At 40.2% G+C, this 27,800-nt stretch overlaps 1 protein-coding gene across 1 annotated transcript in view; it reads left to right on the top strand.

Annotated features, from left to right (window-relative positions):
• The window catches only part of pdzd8 (PDZ domain containing 8), a 58,961-nt gene extending 33,870 nt beyond the window's left edge, over nucleotides 1-25,091 (top strand). Inside the window, exons 4-5 of the mRNA XM_046070740.1 lie at nucleotides 19,363-19,525; nucleotides 19,640-25,091. Of these exons, the coding sequence (XP_045926696.1) occupies nucleotides 19,363-19,525; nucleotides 19,640-22,002 (2,526 nt within the window). The 3' untranslated portion in view covers nucleotides 22,003-25,091. The remainder of the gene's footprint in view (nucleotides 1-19,362; nucleotides 19,526-19,639) is intronic.
• Nucleotides 25,092-27,800: the final 2,709 nt, after the last annotated feature.

Here is a 27,800-nt window from a genome sequence, read left to right as displayed (position 1 = left end):
CGGTGGTGTGGTGCTTCTTCCATTTCCTGATAACTGCACCGACAGTTGATCTTTTCTCTCCAAGTTGCTTTCCGATTCTCTTGTAGCCCATCCCAGCCTTGTGCAGATCAACAATCTTGTCCCTGATGTCCGTAGAAAGCTCTTTGGTCTTGCCCATGGTGGTGATGTTGGATGCTGGTTGTTTGGGTGTTGACAGGTGTCTTTTATACAGGAAACGAGGTGAGGCAGGTGTATTTGATGTAGATAATTGGTTGGGATTGGGGCTGTGTCTTAAAGAAAGACTAACTGGCTTGTAGGAGCCAGAATACTTGCTGTTTGGTAGGGGGTCATATACTTGTTTTTCCTCATCAGATGGTTATCAATTTTAATAAATTCATATGATGTGATTTTCTGGAATTTTCTTTGGGATTCTGTCTTTCACTGTTAGAATGTACATATGATTAAAATTGTAGATTGTTGCATTCTTTGTAAGTGGGCAAACCTGCAAAATCAGCAAGGGGTCAAATACTTATTTCCCCCACTGTATGTATGTATGTGTGTATATGTGTGTGTATATGCAAGAATGTTGTCACAGTTGTCACCCAAGACCAAGATCAACCATGGCACTATTCCTTATCCTTTTTCTGTACTTAGCCTCTCACACTGTAGTCGATATCCACTTCAAACAGACACACAGCACACGCCGGGCTCGTAGAGGAAGAACAGGCAATTTAATGCAGGTGATTTTAGCATCTCTGATGTACGCACCAACACACACACACACACACACCCCCATCACAGTGGTTGTTTGATGTTCCACTCAGGGCGTCTTTGTGTCTTTAATCTGTCCTGGACACCCGATGAAAGACAGGCTCACACACACGCACACACTCTACAACAATGAGTCATCTAGCACTTGAGGCACCAGGCAGGCCATGCGTTCACATTCCATTCAGGTTTTTTCGGTGTACAAGTAGGAGTGGGCAATACAGATAACATAATCTATCACAGTATATTACAGTATAAATTTTATATAGACATATTAGCATGCAGTAAATGTTCTGAAAAATCAATTGAGAAACTGCTAATGAATAAAATAACAAAGAGAAATATATGTTTTAGGATAATCCAGCAAATTAAATACTAATTTTAATTTGACAAATATACAAATATACATTCAACAAATATAAATTCATAAATAACTAGGGCTGGCTAGTGATATTGGTGCATATAGTATACAGTACTTTGGGGAAAATAAATATGTTTGTTTGTTTAGGGACAGTGCACATTAATGAACACAAGGACTTGTCCAAAATGTAAATGAGCTAGATTTAGCCGTACAGATTAATTTTCATCTGGAGTTAATGTTAACTTGGTGATTGTATTTTTATATGTTCATGTGCATATCAAAGTTTGACCCTTTTTTTTTCATTTCATAAAATATATCAAACTGCTCAATGCATCAGTGTTGCAAGATAGAAAGCTTTGAAAAATCACAGATTGTCCTTACAGTTTACATGTTTAAACCGCTGCTGAAAGTCAAATCCGTTCTGTCTGTAATAGTCTGACGCTCTATATAGGTCTTTAGATCTGGAAACTAGACAATGTGATTATCCTCTGTCTCTCCTTCAATAAAGACCAGGCTAGAACAGCATTGTTTGTCACATCAATATGCACATCTAGCACATAATCAAATAGTACCTAAGGGAGCCTATCACCTTTGCCATTTTTTGTAACGAAGACACTGACTTTTGGTGGTTGACACATTCATCATCCATTTCCGCCTTGCCATGTCAATTAAATGGCCTGTTCTAATTCAGTTTGACAACGGCTGGCCGTGCAGAAGAAAGTAGATTAAAGACATGAGATGTTGGTCCCACAAGCTGTTTGTTTCTAATCGCTTCCTCTATGGATCAATTCACCTCAGAGGAAACTAAATAAACCAGCCGCTAGGTGCATGACAGACAGAGCCACAGCCATATTACAGATTTCTTGCTGTTTTCATTTGCAGGGTTTTTTTCTGATCTATAGGCAGGGTCTCTCATTAGAAAATATATGATCAATTTCAGTGTCAAAATGGTTCTCATTACTGCAAAGAACGCCCACACTGATTTGTAATTAGTCAGATTCTGAGCCAGGGATACTTGATCACTGAAGCTGTCAAACATGTGTTTCCCTCTAGAGGTCCAAATACAGTTTTTGACTTAGTATAAATTAAATGTTTAGGTGAATATTCTTCCTGAATTAAGTCCCTGTTATTTATATTCTTGGAATTCTTCTTGGAGCTTGATGATTTTAGCCTTCAGTGTATATTCAGTTTACTGTAAAATATGTTTTTATGTACAGAATACAGTATTACAGTATTTTAAATTAAAAACATTTTGTAGCATTTGTTTTAGACAAATTTGATATTGTTACATATTCAGCTGACCTGCTATGCAGTGACTAAAAGATACTGTAGGTTTCCCTGAAGATAAATTGTTATTTAAAATGGAAGTGTTAATAAATTAAGCACTGGCTCTATTTCTTTCCTGCACTTGGTACCAAAGTTCATAGGAAATTATCAACTTGAAAAATAAAATGTTCCCAAACATTTCAGTATCACGTACACCTTGTTTGATTAGTCTGACGTTTGACCTTTTGATTATGCACCAGCATCCAGCAGTGTAAGCCACACAGTAAATTCATTGTTTATCAAACTCCCTGTAACGTTTGGGTAACCCGGAAATAATACAGTATCTTGATTTACAAATTGATTCTGAATGCCCCTTGTTTTTATCTAGAAGGATCTGACAACTGACATAACGTAGGCTTGTCTGTTTTTCTTCTATGTCAGTGTTATTTAGAGTGATGGTAACCACTTAGTACATTTGCTGTTTCTACTTCTGCTTAACAAAAATGATATTATATAGAATGTATTGTACAGCAGCAGAGCTAAATGAAATAAAAGCATTTATTTTTGTTGTGCTCTTCCTCCCTGGCTCACTGAGGGACAAGGGTTTGTGGGAGTCGGCTGTTTTGAATAGCTGTTTTTTAATAGGAGTTGAAAGGGCCAGCAGAGACGAGATGTTAATGACGCCAGGACCTGTAGCCTCTTTACCTATAGACTGAAACTGTGCAAATGTTAAATGAATGATAAGTAAATGTTACGTGGTCAAGTGGTCAGATCACTCCTTATAGGTTCCAAGAAGCAAAATTAGACTTTGGAAATCCCAGCTTCTAAAGCACCTGGTGAGCTCACTGGGGAGGGAGATAGGCACCGTGTCTGCATGACAGACGAGCATTGGTGTTCAAAGGAGAGGAAAGACTGAAATGCCAACCTGATAACAAGGGAAATGGTGTCTTACTCTTTTCTGAACCAGTTGTAGTAGTTTAGAATTGAGTTATTATTTATTAAGCTCAGATGATGTAACACTCATGACAGATCATTATTTTTTAATGCCAGGACAATGACAGTGTTACAGAAAGGGACTGTGTGGGCGACCAAACCACTGTTGTTGTCCATACATGTGCAAATTAGGCACCTTTTTGTTTGCCCATGTCTCCATAACAACTCCTTTGTACTCAGTGCTTTTGAATCCTGCTTCCTATGATAAAAAAGCAACTTGAAAATTCAGATTGAGTCACACACTAAACACAAGTGTAAAACTAAACTTTACAGTGATTTTACCAAAGAAAGACATGCCATCCACAGCTATATTGTATATGAAAATTTTTATGACACTGAGTTAATCACAAATGGCAAAAGAGCATCTGTGAGTAATGATGGTGTCACAAATGGGATGCCTAAAGTCATTAATGTCTTTTTATTGATTCCGGCTACCCCATTGTAGGTTAGTATTCTGTTTCTTTTGGAGAGATTGATCTAGGGCTGGGCATTAAAACAATAATGATAATTATCGTGATAAATTTTTCTCCTATAACATTCAATACATGTTTGATTTAAGTCATTTAATCACAAACTAATTAGCATTTAATTTTTCTATTAAGATATTTATTTTTTTATTACTCATGCATGTTAATTGAAAAAAGATTTCATCATAATTGACCCTTCGCTAAGCCACGCCAGCTGGCCAATCACAGCACTGTATAGTCCTTGTTCTAACTGAGGTCCAACACTTTCTTGCCTGCGCTCCATTGACTCTAATGCAAAAAGAGTCGGTTTCTAGCTTTCTTCTGCCGTATTTTTCCCAAAAATCTAAAACAAATCCAGAAACTGTCGGCTGTGTATTGTTCCTAATGTAATGTTAGTTAGCTAACGCTAGCTAACTTCCTACTGAATGTAACATAATAAAGCCCTACTGTTCTGCTTTTTAATGATTGTAATAATGAATAGGGGCCTACCCAGCTTTACAGGAACAGTGTTGATTCTTAATATCCTTGTCTTTTGTCTCCGTCGTCGGGCGATGCGGTGGTTCACTTGTACTGTGTGATCGGTAGACTTTAGCTTCTATCTTGTATAATGCAACTGCAAAACTGTCTGCTTCTTTCTGAGATCACTTTTTCCAACAAATTTGACAATATTTCTTCGGGGAGTGCAGTAATAGACAATGGCAGCGCCGACAGGTTGTCGGACTTAGCAACAGTAACTAAGGGGGGCGGGGCTTAGCAAAGGGTCAATTGTTTTGAGGGTTCTACCTCAGATATTATAAGTGTTAAGTGTATAAAGCCACAACTAACCATCTGGTTTCTTTCACTTTCACTTAGGAGCAAAAATTAGCGTTAAAACTTGAAAGACACAATGATTTGATATTTATCGTGATAATTATCGATTCGAATGATATTACATTTTATTATATTATCTTCCAGCCTTGCTTTAATCCAGAGTGTGCCATGCAGCAATGACATAAAATGTCACATCACTGCAGCTCTGCTTAACATAACTTTCCACAATAACAACAAGGTCAGGATAAATGCTGTTTGCAGGCTTCTGTTTTTTGTGTGTATTTTTTTGTTTTGTTTTTTAGATTTTATTAGCATAGCCAATTCAGTGAGTTTAAACTAAACCAAACTACAAAGAAACTGTTGGCTGTTATCTGGTAAATGTGCAACACAAGCTGCTGTCTGCGTGCACAGCCAAAGAAGAATTCACACTTTGTATTGTTCTGATATTTTAAGAAATAGCAAAGACAGTCTGTTTTTGCCATTCAAAAACACTGACAGAGTTTTGAGGCTGTCTGGTCATAAACTAGCCAGTGTTAGCTGACTAAGACTATCATTTTCCAGCCCCACTGGCTTTAAAACATGTAGCATTAGCTGAATGCTCATGTCATTTTCTGGCCCCATATGTTCTAGCTTGATAGCAGTTAAGTACTGACTGGGAACTAGCGCTAGTGGATTTAAAAAAATAGTTGGAATCCCTCAGTTATACTTTTCAGGACCTCTGGAATATTACAGTTCAGTCTGTGAAACTGTCAGCTAAAGTGTCATTAGCTCAGCAGCCTGTGAGAGAGGGCTGTCAACGGGTTCAGTTTGGATGATATATGGTGTCTTCAGCTCAGAACTGAGGAATCAGCTGTTTTTTAAATAAATTTTCTCAGTGAAGTATCTCAGTAATGTATTATCTCACTCTGGTTTTTTTGTATACACAGATGTTCTTTGAAGGTGACTTCGCAGTAAAATACTGATAATATTTGTCAGTGGCATAGTTAAGCCCTGGTCAATCTAAGGTTTGTACTTTTGTGATCACCTTAAGCTCTTATTTATTTAGAGTAATCAAAAACATTATTGTCAATAAAATATGGCCAAAATGGATTTCAATATCATTCCTTTTTTTCATAGTATTGTTTATTGTCCCCCTTAGATGGAGCAGTGACCTTTTTTAGAAAAGTACTCCTGGGCTCACTGGATTTCTTTACCGCACTGATGTGTTAGGTATAGTTTTGAAGGAAAGACACTTTAAATGTTCCAATGCAGACTTCATACTGTAACTTGTCTGTGATGTTGTGTCTGAGAACACGTACTGCAGAATATGAGTGCATCACTGTTAACCAGCCTAATAAGTGCTCACGTAAACACCTGAGCAGCTACTGGCCATTCACCCCACCCCTCAGCCCCCCATCACCACCAGGCTGCTAATTGGATGTGGCAGGGAATTGCTGCGCACTTGCCTCGCAGCGACTTGTACCCTATAACCATACACAAATCGATCTGACATGTGGTATTAGATTAAATTACCAAGCAGCGCAGTGACAAGGAAAAGGATTTGCTCAACCCCCACCTCTCCATCTCCCACGTACCCTCCCAGGACTGCTGGAGAGCAGAGGGATGTTCAGCCAAGCAACAGGAGATGCTGCTCCATCCGAACTATTAGTCAAGCCAGGGTTTCAGACCCGCCTGCAGCTAGCCGCCTCTCTCTGTTGACTGCTTTCAGCGCACACAAACCTCTGACCAATCCCAGAATAACCAGTTCTACTCAGATATATGTGCACAAGTCAGGTTGTTAAATGTTAAACTTACAAATCCAAACAGGTACACATAAATTGGCTTTCTCTTAAACTTACTAAATTTTGACGCAGCACACTGTTAATTACAGTTGGTGGATAAATTACTCCCAGCAAGCTGCTGTAGATTATATTCTCTAGTCATTTATTATTTCTGTCAAGTCATCAATATTAAAACCATATGCGGCACTTTGATGAAAACGTTTGAATAAAACATGATGTAGTCGTGTGACTTGTTTTAAATTACAAATATATAGCCATTCATCTGTCAGTCCCACAGTGCTTCTTTATTCTACACTCAATTTCAGTTGTTTCACCATTTCTGAGTAAATGCTACAGCAGCTCTCTGATTCAAATAGGTAGAAGATTTTTCACCAGCGGTGAAGGTTGCAGCACCTTATTTTTCTCTTGTTGACAGGGGCTAAAATCTAGTCATCCAGGCAAGTTGAACAGCTGCTTCTCTTTAGATTTGAGTTTCAGTTATAACATTTAAAAAGCCATAAATCTAATATGGAAGTAGCAGCATTATGTTTTCTGTTGGCTTTCTGCTCGGATTAGCTAGGTTGGGTTTTTTTTAGTCATGCTAGCAGCACTTCTCTAGGGATGGCAGCGTTGGTCACTCCACCATTTTGGTCTAGACTGGACTTTTTCATCAGTTATTGGATTGATTGCCATTAAAATGATGTGCTAACATTTGTGGTCCCTAGAAAACAAAACAAATTCCATGATTTTAAAACAACAGCTTACAAGCGTGTAGTTTAAAAAAAATAAAATAAAAAATAGCTCACTCATTTCTTAAAACAACTAGTCACTTTAAAATAAACATAAGTCAGACAGGTGGAAATAGTGCATTTATTCGGGACTATTTTCCACGGCGGATGAATCCACATGTGGTGGTCTAGGAAGTCTTTGGGGCAGCAGGACGGTGTATGTGAAATTGAGTCCAAATAAACCACTGTGTGTGTGTGTGTGTGTGTGTGTTTATGGTGGTGAAGAAACATGTTACTCAGTACAGCAGTGAGGCTGACTGATGGGTTTAATAGTTTCTGGACAACAATGAAGTGGAATACTTGTTAGTAGATACATTGTTGGTTTGGGTCTGCACGTGGGATTTGTTGATGAGAAGAAAAATATAGAATTTCACTAGACTTTTAGACTTTCTAGACGTTTTCTTACCTACAGTGGTAGCCACTCAGAATTGCAACTCTGAACCGAAGTCCTTTCAACTCCCAGCTTGATCGCATTACCAATATGATCAATATGTCTAATCATATTGTTAACGGTGTTTACTCATTCTCCTGATTTAAAGTATTTGCCAATTTACATTTTTCACATGCTGTCACACCACACATTAATTTTCTCACGCAGTTAAAAAACGAATGTATAATTTGTATAATGTATAACCGATAGCGTCGACTCGCGGAGCTTTTCAACTCCTCCCCAGCTGATGCGACACCTGCGTACGCCATTATAGTAAATGTAGCCGCTGTAGCGCTGTGTGTCCAGACAGTTGTGATGAGGGATAAATTAGCTGGTGGAGTTTTGCAATATAAACATCTAAAAACTAAATAATTAAAGACCAATCTGTTGCTGCGCAGGTCCATAATCATCTCATCAACAATAACCTCTATGAACAGTTTCAATCTGGTTTTCGGCCTCTCCACAGCACAGAAACAGCCCTAATCAAGGTCACCAATGACCTACTAGTGGCTGCTGATTCTGGTCTTCTTACTGGTTCACATCATACCTGTCTGGCTGCACTCAGTTTGTACAACTTAAAAATTTTCAATCACAACCCTCCCCAGTCACCAGTGGTGTTCCCCAGGGATCAGTCCTGGGGCCCTTCCTTTTTATAATTTATTTACTTTCCCTTGGTTCTATTCTCAGGAAATATAATATCCAATTTCACTGCTACACTGATGACACCCAGCTCCACCAAACCTACATATATGCTCCCACCATCTTCCCTAACTGACTGCTCACTCAAAACTTCCTCAAACTTAACAGTGATAAAACTGAAATTCTCCTTGTTGGCTCCAAATCCACCCTAGCAAAATGTCCAAATTTCGCTCTCCTCATTGACAATTCCACTGTCCCCTCCTCCCCCCACGTCAAGAGTCTTGGTGTCATCCTCGACAGCACACTTTCTTTTGAAAAACACATCAATAATCTTACCCGGTCTGCTTATTCCCACTTACACACCGTCAATCACCTGTATTGATTACTGTAACTCCCTTCTCTCTGGTCTATCTCACAAGTTCATTCATAAACTCCAACTGGTCCAAAACTCTGCTGCCCGTACTATCACAGAGCCCCAGTCTCTGAATACATTACTCCACTTCTAAAACAACTGCACTGGCTTCCTGTTAAATACCGTATTGATTTTAAAGTTCTTCTTCTCACCTTCAAAGCACTCCATAATCTTGCTTCTCCTTATCTCTCTGAACTCCTTCAGCCCTACACCCCATCTCGAACTCTCCGATCCTCTTCTTCCTCACTACTTTCCATTTCTTCTGCCTGCATGTCCACAATGGGGTTCAGAGCCTTCAGCTATTGTGCACCTCACCTTTGGAACTCCCTCCCTCTATTCATCCGTACGACAGAGTCCCTATCCTCCTTTAAAACTTTGCTCAAAACCCACTTATTTCCAAAGGCCTACCCCTCATAATTCCACCTTCCACTGGCTTCACGATGAACTGCATTTTTAAATTGTTTTTCTCTGTTCTATTTTATCTTAATCTTTAAATTGTGTCTTGTTTAGATTTATTTTATTGTATTGCCTCCTTGAAATGTATTTTAACTGTTTTAATCTGTAAGGTGTCCTTGAATGCTATGAAAGGCGCCCACAAATAAAATGTAGTATTATTATTATTGTAAAAACTGAGGCACAACGTTGCTCTGTTTAAGACTGAGCTGCACTTTATCTGAGCTGCTGAAGTTAACATGTACTGTATGTGGATTTGTGGTGAGGTTTCTGCCTGATCACAGCTGTTCCAGTTAGTTTCAGTTTGACATGCAACATGCAGTCCTTAACTGTGTCGGTCAAACAGTCTGATAGGGATATTACCAGCAGAGCAATAACGTAATGCACAGAAGCGTATAGGGCATATTATGAATTCAAATGATGATGTCTCGTAATATTCTGACTTTTTTCTGGACATGTTAGAGAACACAGATATGTGGGAGAAATTCTGAATGTGTAGAAAACCTGCTGAAACAAAGGAATGAGTCCAGAAGTTTATAACTGAATTAAAATGAATTAATTTATCATTGAGGCGAAAAGGTGCCACAATAACATTTAAAGAGGATGGAAGAGTAAATCACGCCTCTTTGTGTGCTGACTCAGCAGAAATATTACATGTGAAAAGTTGATCTACAGAGAAACATATGTGAAAGCAGCACAGAATGCCTGAGAGCCTGAATGCATTGTACCGTAAAACTTCAATAAATAGCAGAGTTCACGTTTACTGGCCTGGGAACAGATCTTGACAAATAAACGCAGGTCTCCATTAAACGCCTGGTCTGGTTTTTATAGTTCTTTGGATGTACAAAACCCCTTAAACCCCACGGGTCGCCCTTCTAAGCTGCTCAGATCGTTAATACAAATATTATTGTGTAAATGTATGATCAATATGTCAGTATGGACATGCTGCACGATCAGTTAGATTCGCCACAATTCAGTCGTTCAGTTCATTTAACGGAAACAACGAGCCAAAGTCTAATTCTTATAGATTTACTGGTGTAACATGCATGGTACAAGAGATGAAAAGAAAAAAAAAGTGTCGACTCCTGTTACCATTTAAGCACTTGTTAAGTCCGAATGTGTCCGTTCCTTAATTTATATTCCTTTAGCCACTGATCAAAAGAATCAAAACAGCTTTTCATGAAAATTAATCCAAGTTGTGAATCCTGTCCCATCGCTCTCTCTTTGATATTATTGGATAAGTTTTATACAAGTAATATTCTGTTTGAAATAAATAAACTGTTTCATAGTAGTCTATTTCAGTTTTGTTTAAGAGGAAGTAAATGCCTGTCCCAAATATAGGCAGGGTCAATTCAGTGATTTTAGCAAATAAGGTCCTGGCTGTTAATCAAAGTTTAAAGGTATTCTGTTAGTTTTAGATTTTGAATTGGCACCTGTCAGCTGAATTTTGTGTTTGCCTTTACATGAAAGAAAATATTTCCACCATAAATTGATGCTTAAAATTCTTAAAAATAGTGTTAAAATCTCGTCTCAATCTCATGAACCCAATCTTGTCTAGTCTTAGTCTTATTCTAGTAAAAACATTGTGTCACACACCCACACACTTTGTTTTACAAGTACAGCATGTTAGCTCTGCTATTAGCTTAGCTTTCCATGCACTGTAAAATTTGGCAAATTCTTGTAAATTCAGCAGCTGGCTAACAAACCAGGAGGAAGAGGAGGAGGAAGGACTGATACTGACTGATGTATGAGTTCTTCATTCTTTCTAAATTTCTATTTTATTACTTCATCTATTTTAATGACATTTTAGATTACTTTCCAGTGCGAGATGATGGGGTTACTGTTGCTGCTCTTGAAACAATATTTAGTTATATTTAAAATATTCAATTTTAATCCAGTTCTCAATTTAAAGGCAGCCAGGCTGACATAGATATGCACACTGCAGTATTTATTTATTGCAAGTCATATTGTCATTGCAATATTGAACAATGTTATCGTGCAGGCCTAGTCTGAAGCATTAGAATGATAGATGATGGCCCATTAAGTGCAAACACAGCCCCTGAATCCTGCATCAGTGTCTGCCACCCTAGCCTTCTTACTTCAGATCCAGTTCCCTCGGCAGACGTCTCCCCAGAGTGTTTTCTGTGGAACGCTCTTGTACCATTCGAGGTATGGCAGAGCTGGGTAAAGAGGGTGATCTGGAGCGGGACTTAAACATAAAGGACATGACTCGGTCCTAGGTGTCCCAAATATTTCCAGAACTGTCAGGGAAACAGTGGCACAGAATCAGGAGCAAGATAAATGAGAGACCAGGGAGTGTCTGCAAGGTCGACCCCACACTGGTTTTTGACACAGCTAAAATAATTTCATCGGGTTGCGTTAGGTACCGGTCGTAGAAGAACTGGTACCAATACGGAACCGGTTCTCGGTATCACTAAGAGGATTTTTCTCACTCTACATCACCTGTCTTTGACAGTACATTAAAACATTACCTTCTAAAATCTAAATCTATAGGCTATGCTCCGGATGACGACTGATAACGACGTTTAATTGGCTAGTAACATTTGGTCCCGCTGGAGTAACACATCTCGGAGCTTCTATGGCACAGAAGATATCTAAACTAATCTATATCTTAAATTAAAGCATAAAAACAACAATCAGTGTCTTACAAAACAGTGTCACCGCTCCTCCCGGTGGATATATAAAGCATTGCAACCAGTTTCTGCAAATGTTGCTAAGGAGCGTGACGAGGCGGCGCCATTACATGTTACGGTGACATGTTACAGTTACTTTCCATGTACAAATTAAAATAATTCAAAGTTTTACAGACCTGAGGAATTACATAGTGTTGCATTAACTGAAAAACAAGCGTGAAAAAACCCAGACAACACAGCATCTCTTTCATATTTAATTTCTGTGAGTCATTTTTTGTGGGAGGAAGCCCATGATATGGCCAAGTGAAACAGAACTTGTAAGAGATGTCTTCTATCACAATGAGGGTTTCATTCAGGAGATCAAAGGGACACTTGTCTGGGTTTCGGTCCTGGAGGTAAGAGAGAACTTTAAGGTAGTGATAGCTGCCATTTGAACATATTAACCTTTCATTTGTTCTCTCTGGCAGTGCAGATAAAACAGAGTGGGTTTGCTGAAATAGATGGTGAATTGCTCCATTTACATCTGGCCAGTTCAAGGTTGTTTTTGTCCGTCTTTACTGCTGAGAGACAACCATGTTGTCGTAGTCAATGTTAACAAGGTTACTCCAGTCACTGCTGCTCAGCCCTGAGAGAAAGCTCCTCTACACAACAATTAGACTGTGCAATTTGGAGAAGCACCAAACAGCTATTTTCTCTCAGGAAAGTCAGGGGAGATAGGATTCATAGCTTACTTCCTTATTAAAGTGTTTTTGGATTTTTCACATTTGCCTTCCTCCACCAAATAAAATCATCACTGTAAACAAGACTTGGAATGGGGAATTATTTCATAAACTCCAGCACCTCAACAGCCAAACAGTTACAAACTATTTAATCTAAAAGTATGCTGTAGTCTGGTTTGGGGTTTGAATCACTGGCTCAACCCTAGTTTGATGATTTTCACTATGATTCAAGAGCGGTTATTAGGGCCCGAGACAGACATACAAAAAAGCCTCCTGGAGCTATTGCCTAAACCCAACAGGAAGTCGGCCATTTTGGATTAAAAGTTGGTCAAACGGTTTTACCAGTTGACCACTTTGCCCGTGGTGCGCTGTCGAAAAAAGGTTTATTCGCCATGAAACAGGAAATTGTTAAAACTTAAGTCTGCATGCTCACATCTGCATCAAATTTTACATGTATAATAAGAGTTGCGCCCTGAACACCTCTATATGCCAATATTCACTCAAAGTCATAGCGCCACCTGCTGGCAACAGGAAATGACACGTTTTATGCTGTAATGTACTACTCCTAGCAGGTTGGACATATCAACTTCAAAAGAAAACCCATAACACATTGATGAAGCCATGCTGTAAAACTTGTGAGTTTGACCTACATGTATGAAATTTCTGTGGCACATGTATCATGTCCAGACGTACCAAAAAGCCTCTTGGAGCGATTTTGGAGCAAAGATCATTTTTGGATGATTTACGCGCTCCTCCTAGAATTAGTCTGACCGACTTCAGATTTTTGCTGTCTACTCTAATGCCACTGATTATTAAAAGTTGTACAAACGGTGAGTTTTCATGTGGGGGAGAGTAGTTTCAAGTCTTACACATTGTACATTTAACTCATTCCTGGCCTTAGCCTTGGACAATATATTAGAAACTAAAAGAGCAGCTACCCCTAAAATAGGAGAAAACCTTTAGCTTTCTATGTTTGAAACCCGTTCTGCTGCTGGAGAGCAGCAGTCACTGGAGGTTTGTGTGCACTGACATATAATTAGGTACATACAAGTGTCTGTGACTGTGCATATATTAGTTATATTATATTGTGTGTAAATGGGACATTGCCGCTATTTGCACTTCAGCAGAATGGACTCGTATGCTCTACTTTGTAAATCTATAGTTGGCACAATGGCAACATTACAGCCAGTGGTGCAGCTGTTTACACACAGCAACTCTAATTAGTAATATTCAGCACTTCACTCACCTTTCTGCAGGTCTTACTCAGAGGGCACAATATCACTGCTTTGAAAGTCTGTATGTGAACCTTAGGTAGCCAAGTGGAAGCTGACTCACTCAGCGTTGGCATCAGGATCTGAAGTGACCACCCGCTATGTGCCAAATGCTAGTAAAATGTGTGGTGGATAAATAAGTAGGACAATCAGCCGCTCTGGTTGGTAACAAAATATAAGATTATAAATATTGCTTGGGAGAATTTAGTTTTTTGGTCTACACCATAAATCACACGTTCCAGTGTGATTATTGAAACTGCATGTTGTCTTTGTACTTGTGTGTGTGGTTTACACATTTTACTAATTGTGAAGATTGTCTTATTGAGCAAGTGTATTAATTTCACATTTAAAGGATGGTGGCAAAGTGTGAAGCCTCTTAACTACAACGTGCTGTGTATGTTCAATTCAGATTGTGTTTAGTTTAAAGTTATAATTTCACCCATATAGCTGAGAGTAAATATTGGTTATTCTGATGTTGAGTGCAACAGTGCAATGCAAAAAAACATGCAGACTTGGTCAGAAGGTTCAGGTGTTGTTCAGGCCACATGTCAAGAATGGAGAAGAAATGTGATCTGAGTGACTTTGACTGTGGAATGCTTGGTGCAGGTAAGCTAATTTGAATATCTTGGAGTATGTTCACACCGCAGGCTTCCAATTTATTGCTCAGATCCAGATGTATTTTAGAGTTTAATGTGGCCAATATCAGATTCCAGTGTGTGCTGGTCACGAGTTGAGCAGTGACAAGGGGGGATATCCTCTACATGGTAAGGGGTCCCTATTAGGTTTAAGTAGGACCATGATAAACCCTTGATAAACTGCTATTGCTACTTATCACTTGAGTTTTGTGTGCACTGACATATAATAAGGTATATACGAGTGTCTGTGCATATATTAGCGGTGTGTGTGTCTAAAAGGGACATTCCCACTATTTGTGCTTTCCACGGATTTGTCTAGTTTTGCCAGAAGGTTTTTACTTTGTTGCCCATAACGAATTTGTTTGCAGTGCCAACAAAGATCAGAGGCAGATACACCCATGCAATCAAACAGGGGTGAAATATTTTATTTGCACAAATTTTTTATTCATTATTTTGTTCTTCACTGATTTAGATGATTTGTAAAGTGTTTTCCAGACGTGGTCCCATTCTTTATAATGCTTGAAGAAATCACAGGTTTAGTGTGTAATATTTCTGAGGATCTAGTGACAGAAATGGAATAAAAGATCCATTACTATGTTTTCAGTGGTGTGTAAAGACCTTACATAATAAACCATTATGTTTTTATTACCTTAGAATGAGCCATTTATAACTACATAACCACGGGCACCCTCCCCCCGTCCATGGACGTCGCCACGTTGTACGGTCATGTTTCTACAGTAGCTGAAAACAGACAAACAGCGATACAGAGCGCGTTTTGTCACTACGTTCTTCTTGTTCTACTTCTGGTAGAATTCAGGCAGTGCAGACACTCATCACTATGTTGAATACGCGCGTTTAAAGAAAAAGAAGTAGTAATAATATACAGCAGGGGTCTGCAAATAAGTTTTGCATCAGATCAATATTTTCAACCATTAGATGGTGAATGAGAATATCAGGCATAATATTAGAAGCCATTACTATGGTGTTCGGGCTAGATATTATTGCTGGCGGGTCAGTTTTGGTGAGGATAATAATAATAATCACAGAGAGAATTAAAATGTTTCCCTTGTCAATGTTTGTCTAAACTTCATCTGTTATGTGGTTTATAATGGACTGTGGTGCAGAAACAGTGACAATGTTTCAATGTTTTTACAGTATATGGTGAATAGATGGAGAGAAGGCCTATGTCATAGGTTGGTGGTCGCTTTAAATGATGGTCACTTTAAACCAGGTTATCTTTAAAACAAAGCGAGATTGTGCACAGTTTTTCTCTTGATTTGATCTGTTTGATTATGATGTTTTGAGTCTTTCTATGCCTGTGATTTTGCCTCTCCTGTTGTTTTATACAGCCTTGAGACTCAGAGTCAACAGAACCTACCTACACACTAAGTAATGGTCATTGTGTGATGTGAAGCAGAATTGGCCTTTAGCCTCCACATTCTCCCCCACAGCAGCATGTTGCCTCTGCAATGTAGTTATAGTCTTCATGGAAGAGCTGTAACATGACCAGATCAGATTAAACCTCGAGACACACACACACATAAACACCTCAAATGGTGATGCAGAAACTCTTAGCAAGGAAAGGGTATTCACAAGTCCTTAAAATATCAGAAAATATAACATATAAAGCCTTAATTAATATATTGGAGACAGTGTGTATCTAGGAGCCGCTCATATGAACATATTTGTTGTTAAGTGGCACGTAAAAGTGATTTAGGAAGACTCACCAGTTTTCTCGTATTGGAATTTTATTTATTGGTCCAGTACTGTAATGTACAAACAGTCTGCCTTTCTCTACAGGGGGAAAAACACAGACCTAATGATGATGATGATGATGATGATGATGAATTACTCTGAATTAATCTGAAGAATAAATGTTACCAAAATCAACCATCTAATTAAATTACATTTTCAAAATAAACTGCAAAATTAATATTCTGTTCAGCATAGGGCTGGACCATTTGACCTAAAATCACATTAACTGAACATTTGACTTCGATTACCACGATTTATGAACGATTATTTTGTTTTTGGGTTTTGTTTTTTTGCCCTCATAGTTCACTGGCAAGGTTTGTTCTGTAAATATGCTCAACTATTAAAGGTGGGTATTTTTTTTGATTCACAGATGTCAAAAATCAATTATCTACGTAAATGTTAATTGATATATTAATGTTGACGTGCACATAACAGAGACATGTTCCACATATATGCGGCGACTCACCGCTGCTGAATGAATGAGCACTGTTACTAAAACATCATTAATATCAGTGCAGTACTAATGATCTTTACTCACACTCTCAACGCTTCGCTAGCTTCCTCTCCTCATTCTTCAAAAGACATCTAAGTTAGGTCTTTTAAGTACTATTCTCCTCCCAACAGTGTGACATCACCAACTGTATAATATTCTCTCATCCATCTAACGTCATCTGCTATAGCAGCGGTTCCCAAACTTTTTAGGCAACCCTTCTACTAATGTTTTTAATTTAAAATTAAATTTATAAAGAAAAGTTTTATTTCAGGGGGTTTTTTTTCATGACAAATTCCACAAAAATTAATTGTAGTTATCGCACTACTACACCACCATTCCATTTTTCCTGTCGCGCACCCATCACACTTTGGGAATCGCTTTTTTTAAAGTAATTTTTTCGTATCTAACTTCATGTTACGCTGTTCTTCTTATTTCTGTCACAGTGAGGGACTGCTCTGGGTCCACTAATACTGACACTGCTAAAATTTTTCTGCTTTCATTTACTGATTTCCGACAACAGGACTTGAAGTATTTTTGTAGTCTTGGAGCTGAATATGTTATATAGCGGTTTGTTTGCATCAATTATGCTAATGATCAGATCTCACTAAACTTTGGCAAAGTTTCTGCCATACTCAACCCCTTGTGACCTTAGGTTACAATATGTTCCACCTTAGTGAAAATATTTGTCATGTTTTCTCTCATTTCCAGTTTGCTTTATCTTATAACCGTAACACTGCAGCATCATTTGGTCAAACATTTTTTTGTTTCCTGCACTCAGCTCGGTACTTACAGAGTGAGCTGTATGTTATTGTCAGTATAGGTATAGATGGAGTATAGTTTTAGTGAAGCCTAGTGTCTTGGTTGTTTACTAACTAGGCTACCATTAGAATGGATGAAGACCGTATGTCAGCCTTGAGTCAACTCCCGCCAGCTTGTATAGATCATCTGCTTATTTAAAGCTAGCCCTACCTCAATCACTGCCTTCCAACAGAACTGTAACAAATGACAGCAGGGGAAATTGCAGTCATTTGTCTCTGTCTACACACGGTTTCTGCCTTTTAAACCAGGACACCTGTACAGTCTTCATCCTTTCTCTTCCTCCTCATTTAGCCCTTTCTCTGTACCCAGAAAAATTCCGCCATATCTGCCGCCAGTAAGCTGACAATTTCGACCAATTACAGTTAAAATTGGGTTTACATACAACCATGATCATCAGCGTAGGAGTCGTGAATGTGTTGCTACTGTACAAGTGCTGTCATTTGATAGACGACCTGTCAGGCGTAAAGCAGGTCACCTCCGCATCACAACAGGTGTGTTGTGGGATATATGACTTGGACTGTGTGAGGTGGCTGTTATTAAGGCGGGTGGGGGTTTAATTGTAGCTCTCTCTTCTGCCACAGAATTGCTACCCTCTCTCTCATCAGAGTGTTGGAGGCAGATGTCAGTGTTGCACTTCAAGCATTTGTCTACTTGTCAGTTTATTGTCATTCCTATTGTTTTGTAGAGACGGCATATCATTTTAGGACCCTATGAAATCAGCGTTAAATTTTTTCCCAGATTCCTTTTGATTTTTTTTCCCGTGTTTTCCTTGTTAATTTTTCTGAATTCTGTGTTTTACAATTTAAGCACATTTTGTCATCGGAGAGTGTGTGGTGAATAATATTTCAACAATTCAATAATACTAAAATATATCCAAAATCAATGAATTTGATGTAAGTATGCATATAGAAATGTTTAAATGTATGTGCAATTATTTATGGCGACAATTCACAATAAAAGTATTGTTGCAATAAATGCATTGTGAATTGTCCTCTAGTAAATATGTTATTACTTGACTGGCGGTGTAAAACAGAACAGTCAATAAAATTGGTTCTGGAATTACTGCAGCCACGAGAGGCAACAAAAAATATTAGACTGATGGGTCCAGTAGTATGCGAGATTAGCTGCGGAGACACGCACGCACACACGCACACACATACCTGAATGATCACCTACAGGCTTTTAAATCTTTATTTATTTTAGTGAGCCATGGTGTAAGGTTAATGTAGAACAAGTAATGTATTTATTTAGTTGATGGAGAGAAATATAAATGACTCAAATCTTTTCTTTTAATGTGATATCCATAGTGTTATTCATAAACATTAAGACATGGAAGCTTGAAAAATTAAGTTAAAGGGATAGTTAGAGATTGTAATCCAATATACTTATTGTTAAATTCAGAGAATATTTCCCCACTGTTTGCTGGCTTTTTATTTTGTGTGTGCTCTGAAATAAAACATTGGAAAGTGCTGGACTCCAGGCACTGTGAAGAAGGAGAGATGGCAGAGAAACAGCCAAAGAGGAAAATGTCTGAAGAGTATAAACAGAGAAGAAAGTTATATGACCAGGCAAGAGCGAAGGAGTATCTACGCTGGAGAAACCTCTAAGATTTGAAATCTTGGGGATGGAGCTTCTGAAGGAACACTGAAGGGAACGCTGTATTTGTTTGGCAGTTCAAATATCAGCAATCCTTCTGCAGAATCACTTAATCTCCCTTTTAAGAGTAAAATATTTGCTGCTTTGTACTGAAAAGGGAGGTTAAATATCTTTAATGAATGAATTGTGTTCTTGTACACTACAGTGCTACCACTATATTAAGTATAAGTTAAAACCTCTAAATCAATGCTTGTCTTCATTGTTCGGTTTTCTCTTGTTGCATGTATGCATCAGACGGAGGTTATCAAGGGGCCATGTGGCAGTGTGGGGATGACGTTCAGACACATCCCTGCCAGCGACGGTGATGCAGTGCACGTCAGCATTGAGACGGTCACACCCAACTCCCCTGCAGCCTTGGCAGACCTGCAGAAGGGTGATCGCCTGATTGCCATCGGAGGTTAAGATGTGTTACTTAACCCGTTCTTAATTAGCAAAACATTTTTGAATGTTTTCATTCAGATCTTTGCACTACTGACGAGATCCCATTTCCTGTTCTTGTTTCTGTTGACAGGTATTAAAGTGACATCTTCGGTTCAAGTGCCCAAACTGTTGAAGCAGGCTGGAGACAGGGTGGTGGTACTTTATGAGAGACCAGTTCGTCACCAGACTACCTCTTTTGGAAGCCTGGGAACGCTTCAAGAAGGGTTTGGGCCGCTAGAGGAAACTGGTTTTATTTCGCAGCCAGGGGGTTATGAGGAAGACCCAGCCCCCATCACCACCCTTTCTGACATATCCGACAGCAAAGACATGGACTCTGAATTTGAAGAGTTGATTGTGGACTCCAGACCTAGCCAGACTGGTGGCCCTAACATAAGTGCCACAAATACCAGTGACACTAAGGATGATTCCTTTCTTACAGTAAACCAAAGCCCCAAAAGGACTGTGGCCACCTTGGCCTCTAAGCCCCTTGGTTCCATATCACCTATCCTCAACCGCAAGTTAAACTTAGTGGGTCTCCAGTCACCACTAAAGCCCCAGCCCAAAGAATCACCAAAGCCCTCACCACATAAGACCAGTAGTGATCCAGGGGAGGGTCTGCAACGCCCCACTGCCCCCCCGCCGCCGCCTCCTTCTCGCCCCCCAGTGCCACCAAGACCTCAGATAAGGTTGACTTCAACCTCCTCAGAAACCAGCGTTTTGGAAGGCATTGATTCTGTTACAACCACTAATGCCCCTGTTGCTCCTACCACAAATACCATCATCAGCGCTTCTGAAAAATCTCCAGAAAAAGCTCCTCTCATTGGAGCCAATGAAGACAAGGCTTGCACTGAGAAGACATGTGTCAAACAGGTTGAGGCGAAGCAGTCTACCAAGCCAGCAGAGTCCAGTGATGACCTGGCAGTCCCTTCTACTGTGTCCAGCAGCAGCAAAGCCGATCAAGCAAAGGACAAAGCTTTAGAGAGCTCCTGCAGCACACGGGACAGTCTGGAGGACCACTCCTTCTGGGAATCCCCAGAGACTATGTTTCGTAACCAGACAGCACACTGGGCCAAGGCCTCTGTGGTCTTTGAAGTGGAAAGCAATCAGAAGTACCTTAATGTGGCCCTGTGGTGCAAAGATCCCTTTAAGCTTGGCAGTTTGTTGTGCCTGGGTCATGTCAGCCTCCAGCTGGAGCATGTAGCCCTGGAATGTATGGCCACATCTTCAGCAGAGTTCCAGAGCACCTTTAGATTGGGGCCTCCAGAGCCTAGAGCAAACGTCAGCCGCACCGCGCTACGCAGCCTCAGCACCCACAAGGGCTTCAATGAGAAGTTGTGTTACGGAGATGTCACTCTGAACTTCTGTTACTTAGCTGAGGGTGAGTTAGAGTATCCTGGGGGGCTGGCAGAAAGAGAGCGACAGGGGAGTCTCCATGACGAGGATCTAAGGGAGAGAGAGAGGGAGCATATCCCCTCAGCACCGCGTGATGATCTGGCCTACAGCACCATGCAATTAGTTGAAGTTCGTCACAACTTCCAGGACACCCAGTTCCAGAACCCCACCTGGTGTGAATATTGCAAGAAGAAGGTTTGGACCAAGGCGGCATCTCAGTGTATGATCTGTTCCTACGTTTGCCACAAGAAGTGTCAGGACAAGTGCCTTGCTGAGAATCCCTTCTGTGTGGCAGCAACTGAACGTCGTGGAGCTGACCCTGAAGCCAAATCCACTATAAACCGGGCTACTACTGGCCTAACGCGCCATATCATCAACACCAGCTCCCGCCTGCTTAACCTCCGCCAGGTGCCCAAGACTCGGCTGGTTGAACAGGTGGCTGATGTGGGGCCTGGAGTGGTGGAACCCTCACCGAAGCATACCCCAAACACTTCAGACAATGAAAGCAGTGATACTGAGACCTATACCAGTGGTGCCAGCCCCTCAAAGCAACCTGGCAGCAGCTGTGGCAGCAGTAAACTTGTACGCAAGGAAGGTGGGTTGGATGACAGTGTGTTCATTGCTGTGAAGGAGATAGGTCGTGACTTGTACCGGGGGCTGCCCACAGATGAGCGCTCCCAGAAGCTGGAGTTGATGCTGGATAAGCTTCAACAGGAAATTGACCAGGAGCTGGAGCACAATAACGCCCTCCTAATGGAGGAGAGGGAGGCCACAGATGCCCGACGCAAAGCCCTAATTAGTACTGCCTTGGCCAAGTCTGGGGAGAGACTTCAAGCGCTCACCCTGCTAATGATCCATTACCGGGCAGGCATTGAAGACCTGGAGTCTGTGGAGAGCACCTCTCCTTCAGAGCAGCAAGGCTTTAAGGGCAAAGGAGAAGGGCTGGAGGAAGAGGCCCTGATGGTGACAGAGGTCTATGACAGTGATACATGCAGCCCTGTGGAGGTGCAGCTGCTGGATGACATTACTGAGGAGCAGATCTGTGTGGAGGCACTCCACTAAATAAGACTACAAAAGAGAGAGATGAGGAACAAGTGCTTTGGGCTGGGCCTCCCACCAAAAAGATTGTTTTTTAAGATTGCAGAAGTTCATTTGAAATATCGGGGATGTTGGGTCCAGTGTTTGATTCACATGTTTTTTATTTTTATGTGAAAAAGAAAGGATGGGTAAAGGAATTTCCTCCCTTAGAGTTGAACCTATAAGTGATGTTTTGTTTTGCACAATGTAATGTCGTTTCCATCTTGGTTTAAAGGGAAGCTTGTGAGCTACGCTATTATCTGGCCTCAGTAGTGCTGCATGTTTATCTTCCAGTTATGTTTTTCTGTGGCTCCAACATGTTATTGTAAGCATTTAATTCAGTTTGCTTATTGTCTGTAACTGCGTTGACATAAGGACTTTATAAAATGTGCACATTTCTGTGGTCTACTGTTCTGAATCATCTTAACTTTGGAGAGGAAATAATTGCTCAACATTTGTTTGCTGTGAGTAACAATATGAAGGTGAACAGTGTGAATACTGCATCCCTGTAAAGACCCTGCAAACGGTCATATATATCTTTTGTTTTGAGCCTCTTTTTTTTTCTGTAACATATTTGGATTTTGGCTCCAGTCAGAGCTCTTGGGATTTCAATGTCTGTACAATTATTGGTGGTATCTAATAATCTGCCCCTTTCTTTTGATGTATTTATTTGTAATGGTTAGGCCAAACATGTTTGACTATGGGGCCATGTAAGGAGAAGATAATTGTTCTGGGTTATAATTTTTATAATTTCATTGTCTTTCCCAGTCACGTTTTGTTCTGAACATTCCACCAATTTCTAAAACTCAACTATAGCACATTGCAAACTGATCAAAACTTTCATGGGTGCAACATGAGAAAAGCATGTAATTGACTTTTTTTGATTGATCTCTGAATGAATGTTGACCAGGGGCTCTCAAGATGTTGAAATTTATTTAACTGCTTAAATGCGTGTGCGTGTTTCCATGCTTCAGAAAGTCATGATGTGATTTAGTGCAGATCATTTGCCTTCATGAGTTGTTTTCATACACAAATGAATGTATGTTAAGCCCTTTCTGTGTTTTGTGTATCAGCAGTTTGGCCCTCTCTTCCCCCATTTCCATCATCAAGCATTAATGTAGCCTGTTAAAGCTACAGCTTCAAAAAGCTATGCTGTTCATCTTATCATTTACACCCCTAGAGAGCCACAGGAAAATAAGTGTTTGGAAAGGAAAAATATACACTAAAACACTGAAAATGTTCTTAATATATTTTGGTGGCGTTGTCCGTTTCTTTCGTTATTCTGATGGTTATATTGCCAATCAGTTTCACCTCACAGATTTCTTTCTAATCATATCAACAGCAGTCAGCAGGTTTTGGTTTCTTTCAGAATTGTGACATTCAACAAGCATACTGGGAAAACTCCATTAAAGGAAACCACGTTCGATTGAAAGTAAGTAGGCGTTCAGACCAAAAACAGCCCTGCGTTTAAAAAAATTAGATGATGAATCACGATCCCGTAAGTCCTATTGAGGTTATAGATCAATGGGTTTAAATGCTCATCAGACACTAAAACACTGCACAGTGGTAAATGTTACAAGGAAGGATTTTTTCTTTTATCACAGAAGCAATCTTTTGCCTCGACAATTATAAGGGTAACAGTAGAAATATAATGTTCACAGTACATAGTAATCTACCAGGAATGTACATTTGCAGTTTTTGATTGGCCTCTGCAGCGCCTTGCCAGTTGAAACTGCATTGCACTGAGGCAAAAGTGGAGGCGTTTCACGATAGAGACCCTGCGTTGGCACCCCCGCTTGGCTTCCAGAGTACCCTCATTCAAATTAATAAGGGAGCTGCATGTTTTCACACTGTGCTGATGGCGGTCTGAACGCAGCCTAACACCTTTATATACATTCTCTGAGGGGTTTTTGATAGGTGTTTTGGAAAAAGTAGGGTTAAGGCCTAAGTATGTATTAAATGAATGGTTTCCAAACTTACCAACACTGGAGACGGTCACACACAGGCCTTTTATCTCCCACCTCACTTAAAGAAACTTTCAAGCTCTCTCAAAGTTGTTTTTCAGTCATTTTAGCAAGTTTCAGCAGTCATAGGAACACAGCACTTGCAGATCAAGTGGAAATGTGGGTGATGAGCTTGCATACTGATTACCTACTTACAGAAGTTCAAGATACCTGCAAAATAGTCTATAAAGCCTATAATTCTGTGCCTATATGCAGTATCATATTGTTTCCTCACGGTCTGAATGACCATTACAGGGGGTTTGCACCACAGGTTTAGGGCTTGGGTTACAATTTTCTTGAGACACCTTTAGATTTTCTTGCTTGAAGTACAAAAACAAGCTGATGGTAGATTCAGCAATTACGAAAATGACAAGACATCACCCAAAATGCTTTGAACACCAGCTAAGTGCGAGTTAGCAGAAGGCAGATTTTTTATTTAATGTTGTGTAACTCCAAAAGGTCTCGCCCAAGCTAATGGGACAATATAGGTAATAACCAAGACCCAGAGAAAGGAAAGGCACATCATTTCCTGTTCTTTTGTGTGTAATAAATGGGTTGCTCATGTAGATATTGGCTTACTGGCTGCTATGCTTGTCAATCTCTCGCAGTTGTATATCCAGATTTTTGTGCAATACTGTATTTTTGTAGGAAAGCTGATAATCGAAGCCTATCCCTATGTCTGTGATTTCTCTTCTTTTCTCTTTAGAAATGTGTAGTCTGTGTGCCCATATGTCTGGTATTTCACATGAGGGTTTTTGGGGACCAATGAGAAACTGGGAGGAGTTCACTCTGTAAACTTCTCTTTTGGTGTGAGAAGCACTGCTGCTGCTGCTGCTGCTGTTACTATGTGCTCTTCCACTGAACTCTAAATCACATGCTTCTGCCCCACCCTCCCCCATCCCTAACCTTTGAAACTGCACTTACACTATGACTGCCCACCACGGCTTTCAGCTGGGCAAGATAGTGTTTGTTTCTTTTTGTGTATGTGAGGGATGTTGTACAGTTTTTGAGAAGGCTCGTGTGATGAAGCTTCATTGTACATAAACTAAATAAAGCGCAAATGAATCCCCATCCCTCTGCTTGGCGGTTTATTCAGCGCACACAGAAGAACTTTAAGGCACAAGCTGTGATTCAAATGTAGAGATTCACCCACTAGCAAAAATCCAAACACAGGACTTAAACCTTCTATTAAATCTTGTGAACATTGACGGACAACCTGTTCAGCTCATTTCTGAAATGAATCCACTTTACTCGATCAGTCAGCCAAACTGAAAACGCTGCAGCCTCTCAAACTTTGATGCTAAAATACTATATAAATTTTAAAAAAACACACACATTGTACACACAAAACAAAAGGTTGCTCAACACCTATCTCTCCCAACGAGTGCATGCATCACTGGCAGTAACGGCAGGAGTTTCTTTCTGGTTTAAAGCTTTTTGCTGATTACGCAAAGTTTACATGGACAACTTTTCCCCTGACTGTTCTTTGCTTCATGCATTCAAGTCAAGGACAACAAAACATCGTTTTAGTAATACAGTAACGCAGCATTACTTGTATTGTAACTGTAATAATATTACTGTTTTGGAAATAGTAATCCTTACACTACTAGTTGCGGTAAAAGTAATAATACAGTAACGCATTACTGGCTAACACTGGTGTACAAACATATCTTGCTCCCAAAAAAAGTATTTAGACATGTCTGATTTTGGATTCATCCACTCCATGGGACCAGCTCCACTGGCCTCAACTCAACCTTTTTTGGTTTTCTATTGTTAAAGTCTAAAGTTGTACCTGTTACCTGGTAATTTTATTCGTATCACCTCCATTGAGGTTCCAAGCGAGCTGAGGCTGAGATACTAAAATGTGACGTGACAACACTGCAGACCACTGATTGGTCAGAGAGAATCGTCACTATTCACTGCATCATCATTGCACGCTAGACAGAGGCCAGCAACAGAAAGTTTTATATTTTACAATTTTCATACGTTATTTCATCACGAAATCCACTTCTGAGAATTTTTGAGGCGAGATATAAACTGTAGATTTCGAATATTGGCAGTGTTAGGAAAATTGATGGTGGATCGAAAATGTGCTAAAACGTTTTGGAGGAGCTCCACAAGTGGCGGCGGAGGAAACTCGCGCTTCTGGTCCCGCAGTCACACAGACCACTGCAGCCAATGCAGCAGATGACTCCAGCAACAACGGCAGAGGAAAACACACATTATACCACTATTCTAACTCTTACTTAAATCAAGAGACAGATGGTGTGTGCGGGTCACGGGTGTGTGTCACGTTGAACATTACGTTGCGGCAGTGTGCGGCGTTGCACTTGGATTTAATAACTGGTTGACCCTCCTTTGGCAGCAATAACCTCAACCAAACATTTCCTGGAGTTGCAGATCAGACCTGAACAACGGTCAGGAGGAATTTTGGACCATTCGTCTTTACAAAACTGTTCCAGTTCGGCAATAATCTTTGGATGTCTGGTGTGAATCACTCTCTTGAGGTGAAGCCACAGCATCTCAATCGGGTTGAGGTCAGGACTCTGACTGGGCCACTCCAGAAGGCATATTTTCTTCTGCTGATGCCATTCTGTTGCTGATTTACTTCTGTGCTTTGGGTCGTTGTCCTGTTGCATCACCCATCTTCTGTCGAGCTTCAATTGGCAGAGAGATGGCCATACATTCTCCTGCTAAATTTCTTGATAAACTTTGGAATTTATTTTTCCGTCGATGACAGAAACCCCTTCCAGGCCCTGAGGCAGTGAAGCAGCCCCAAACCATGATCACCCCTCCACCATACTTCACAGTTGGGATGAGGTTTTGATATTGGTACCCTTTTTTCCTCCACACATAGAGTTGTGTGTTCCTTCCAAACAACTCAAGTTTGGGTTCATCTGTCCACAGAATATTTTGCCAGTAGTGCTGTGGAACATGCAGGTGCTCTTTTGCAAACTTCAGATGTGCAGCAATATTTTTCAGACAGCAGTGGCCTCCTCCATGGTGTCCTCCCATGAACTGCATTCTTGTTCAGTGTTTTACGTATAGAGTGATAGAGACATTAGCATGTTCCAGAGATTTCTGGAAGTCTTCAGCTGACAGTCTAGGATTATTCTTAACCTCACTGAGCATTATGCTGTGCTTGTGCAGTCATCTTTGCAGGACGGCCACTCCTGTGGAGAGTGGCAAAAGTGCTGAACTTCCTGCATTTATAGACAATTTGTCTTACCATGGACTGAACATCAAGGCTTTTAGAGATACTTTTATTACTCTTTCCAGCTTCATGCAAGTCAACAGTTCTTAATCTTACATTTTCTGAGAGCTCTTTTGTTCGAGGTATGGTTCACATCAGGCAATCCATCATGAGAATAGCCAAATTAAAATTGGTGTGTAACCTCAGTGATTGGACTCCAGGTTGCTGACTCCTGACTCCAATTAGCTTTTGGAGAAGTCATTGTGGGAATTGCGGGAAATGTCTTGACTATTTTCTTCTTTTCATATTTAAGTACATTTCATCAGAAGAACATAATAAAAAATGTTTCGGTGAAGCCTCACTATACCCATGTTGCTGTAAGAACCACAGTTGTCTGGGTTCTTGGTGGAGAGGAAAAGGAGGGAAGGTATTGTGAGAGCATCTGCAAAGTAATTGAAGCCCAGTGTTGAGATGGACTGACTGATTACAGTGTGTCTGCTCCTACATTTTCCCATCATGGCAGCACATTCTGCTGTCTTCCACCACCCAGTGCAGGATATCAACATCAGTATTTTTGGTACAAAAGT

This window comes from Micropterus dolomieu, linkage group LG15 (assembly GCF_021292245.1).
Source record: "Micropterus dolomieu isolate WLL.071019.BEF.003 ecotype Adirondacks linkage group LG15, ASM2129224v1, whole genome shotgun sequence".
NCBI classification, from domain to species: domain Eukaryota; kingdom Metazoa; phylum Chordata; class Actinopteri; order Centrarchiformes; family Centrarchidae; genus Micropterus; species Micropterus dolomieu.
Note: the sequence above shows the minus strand (reverse complement) of the source record. Positions and strands in the feature narration are given on the sequence as shown.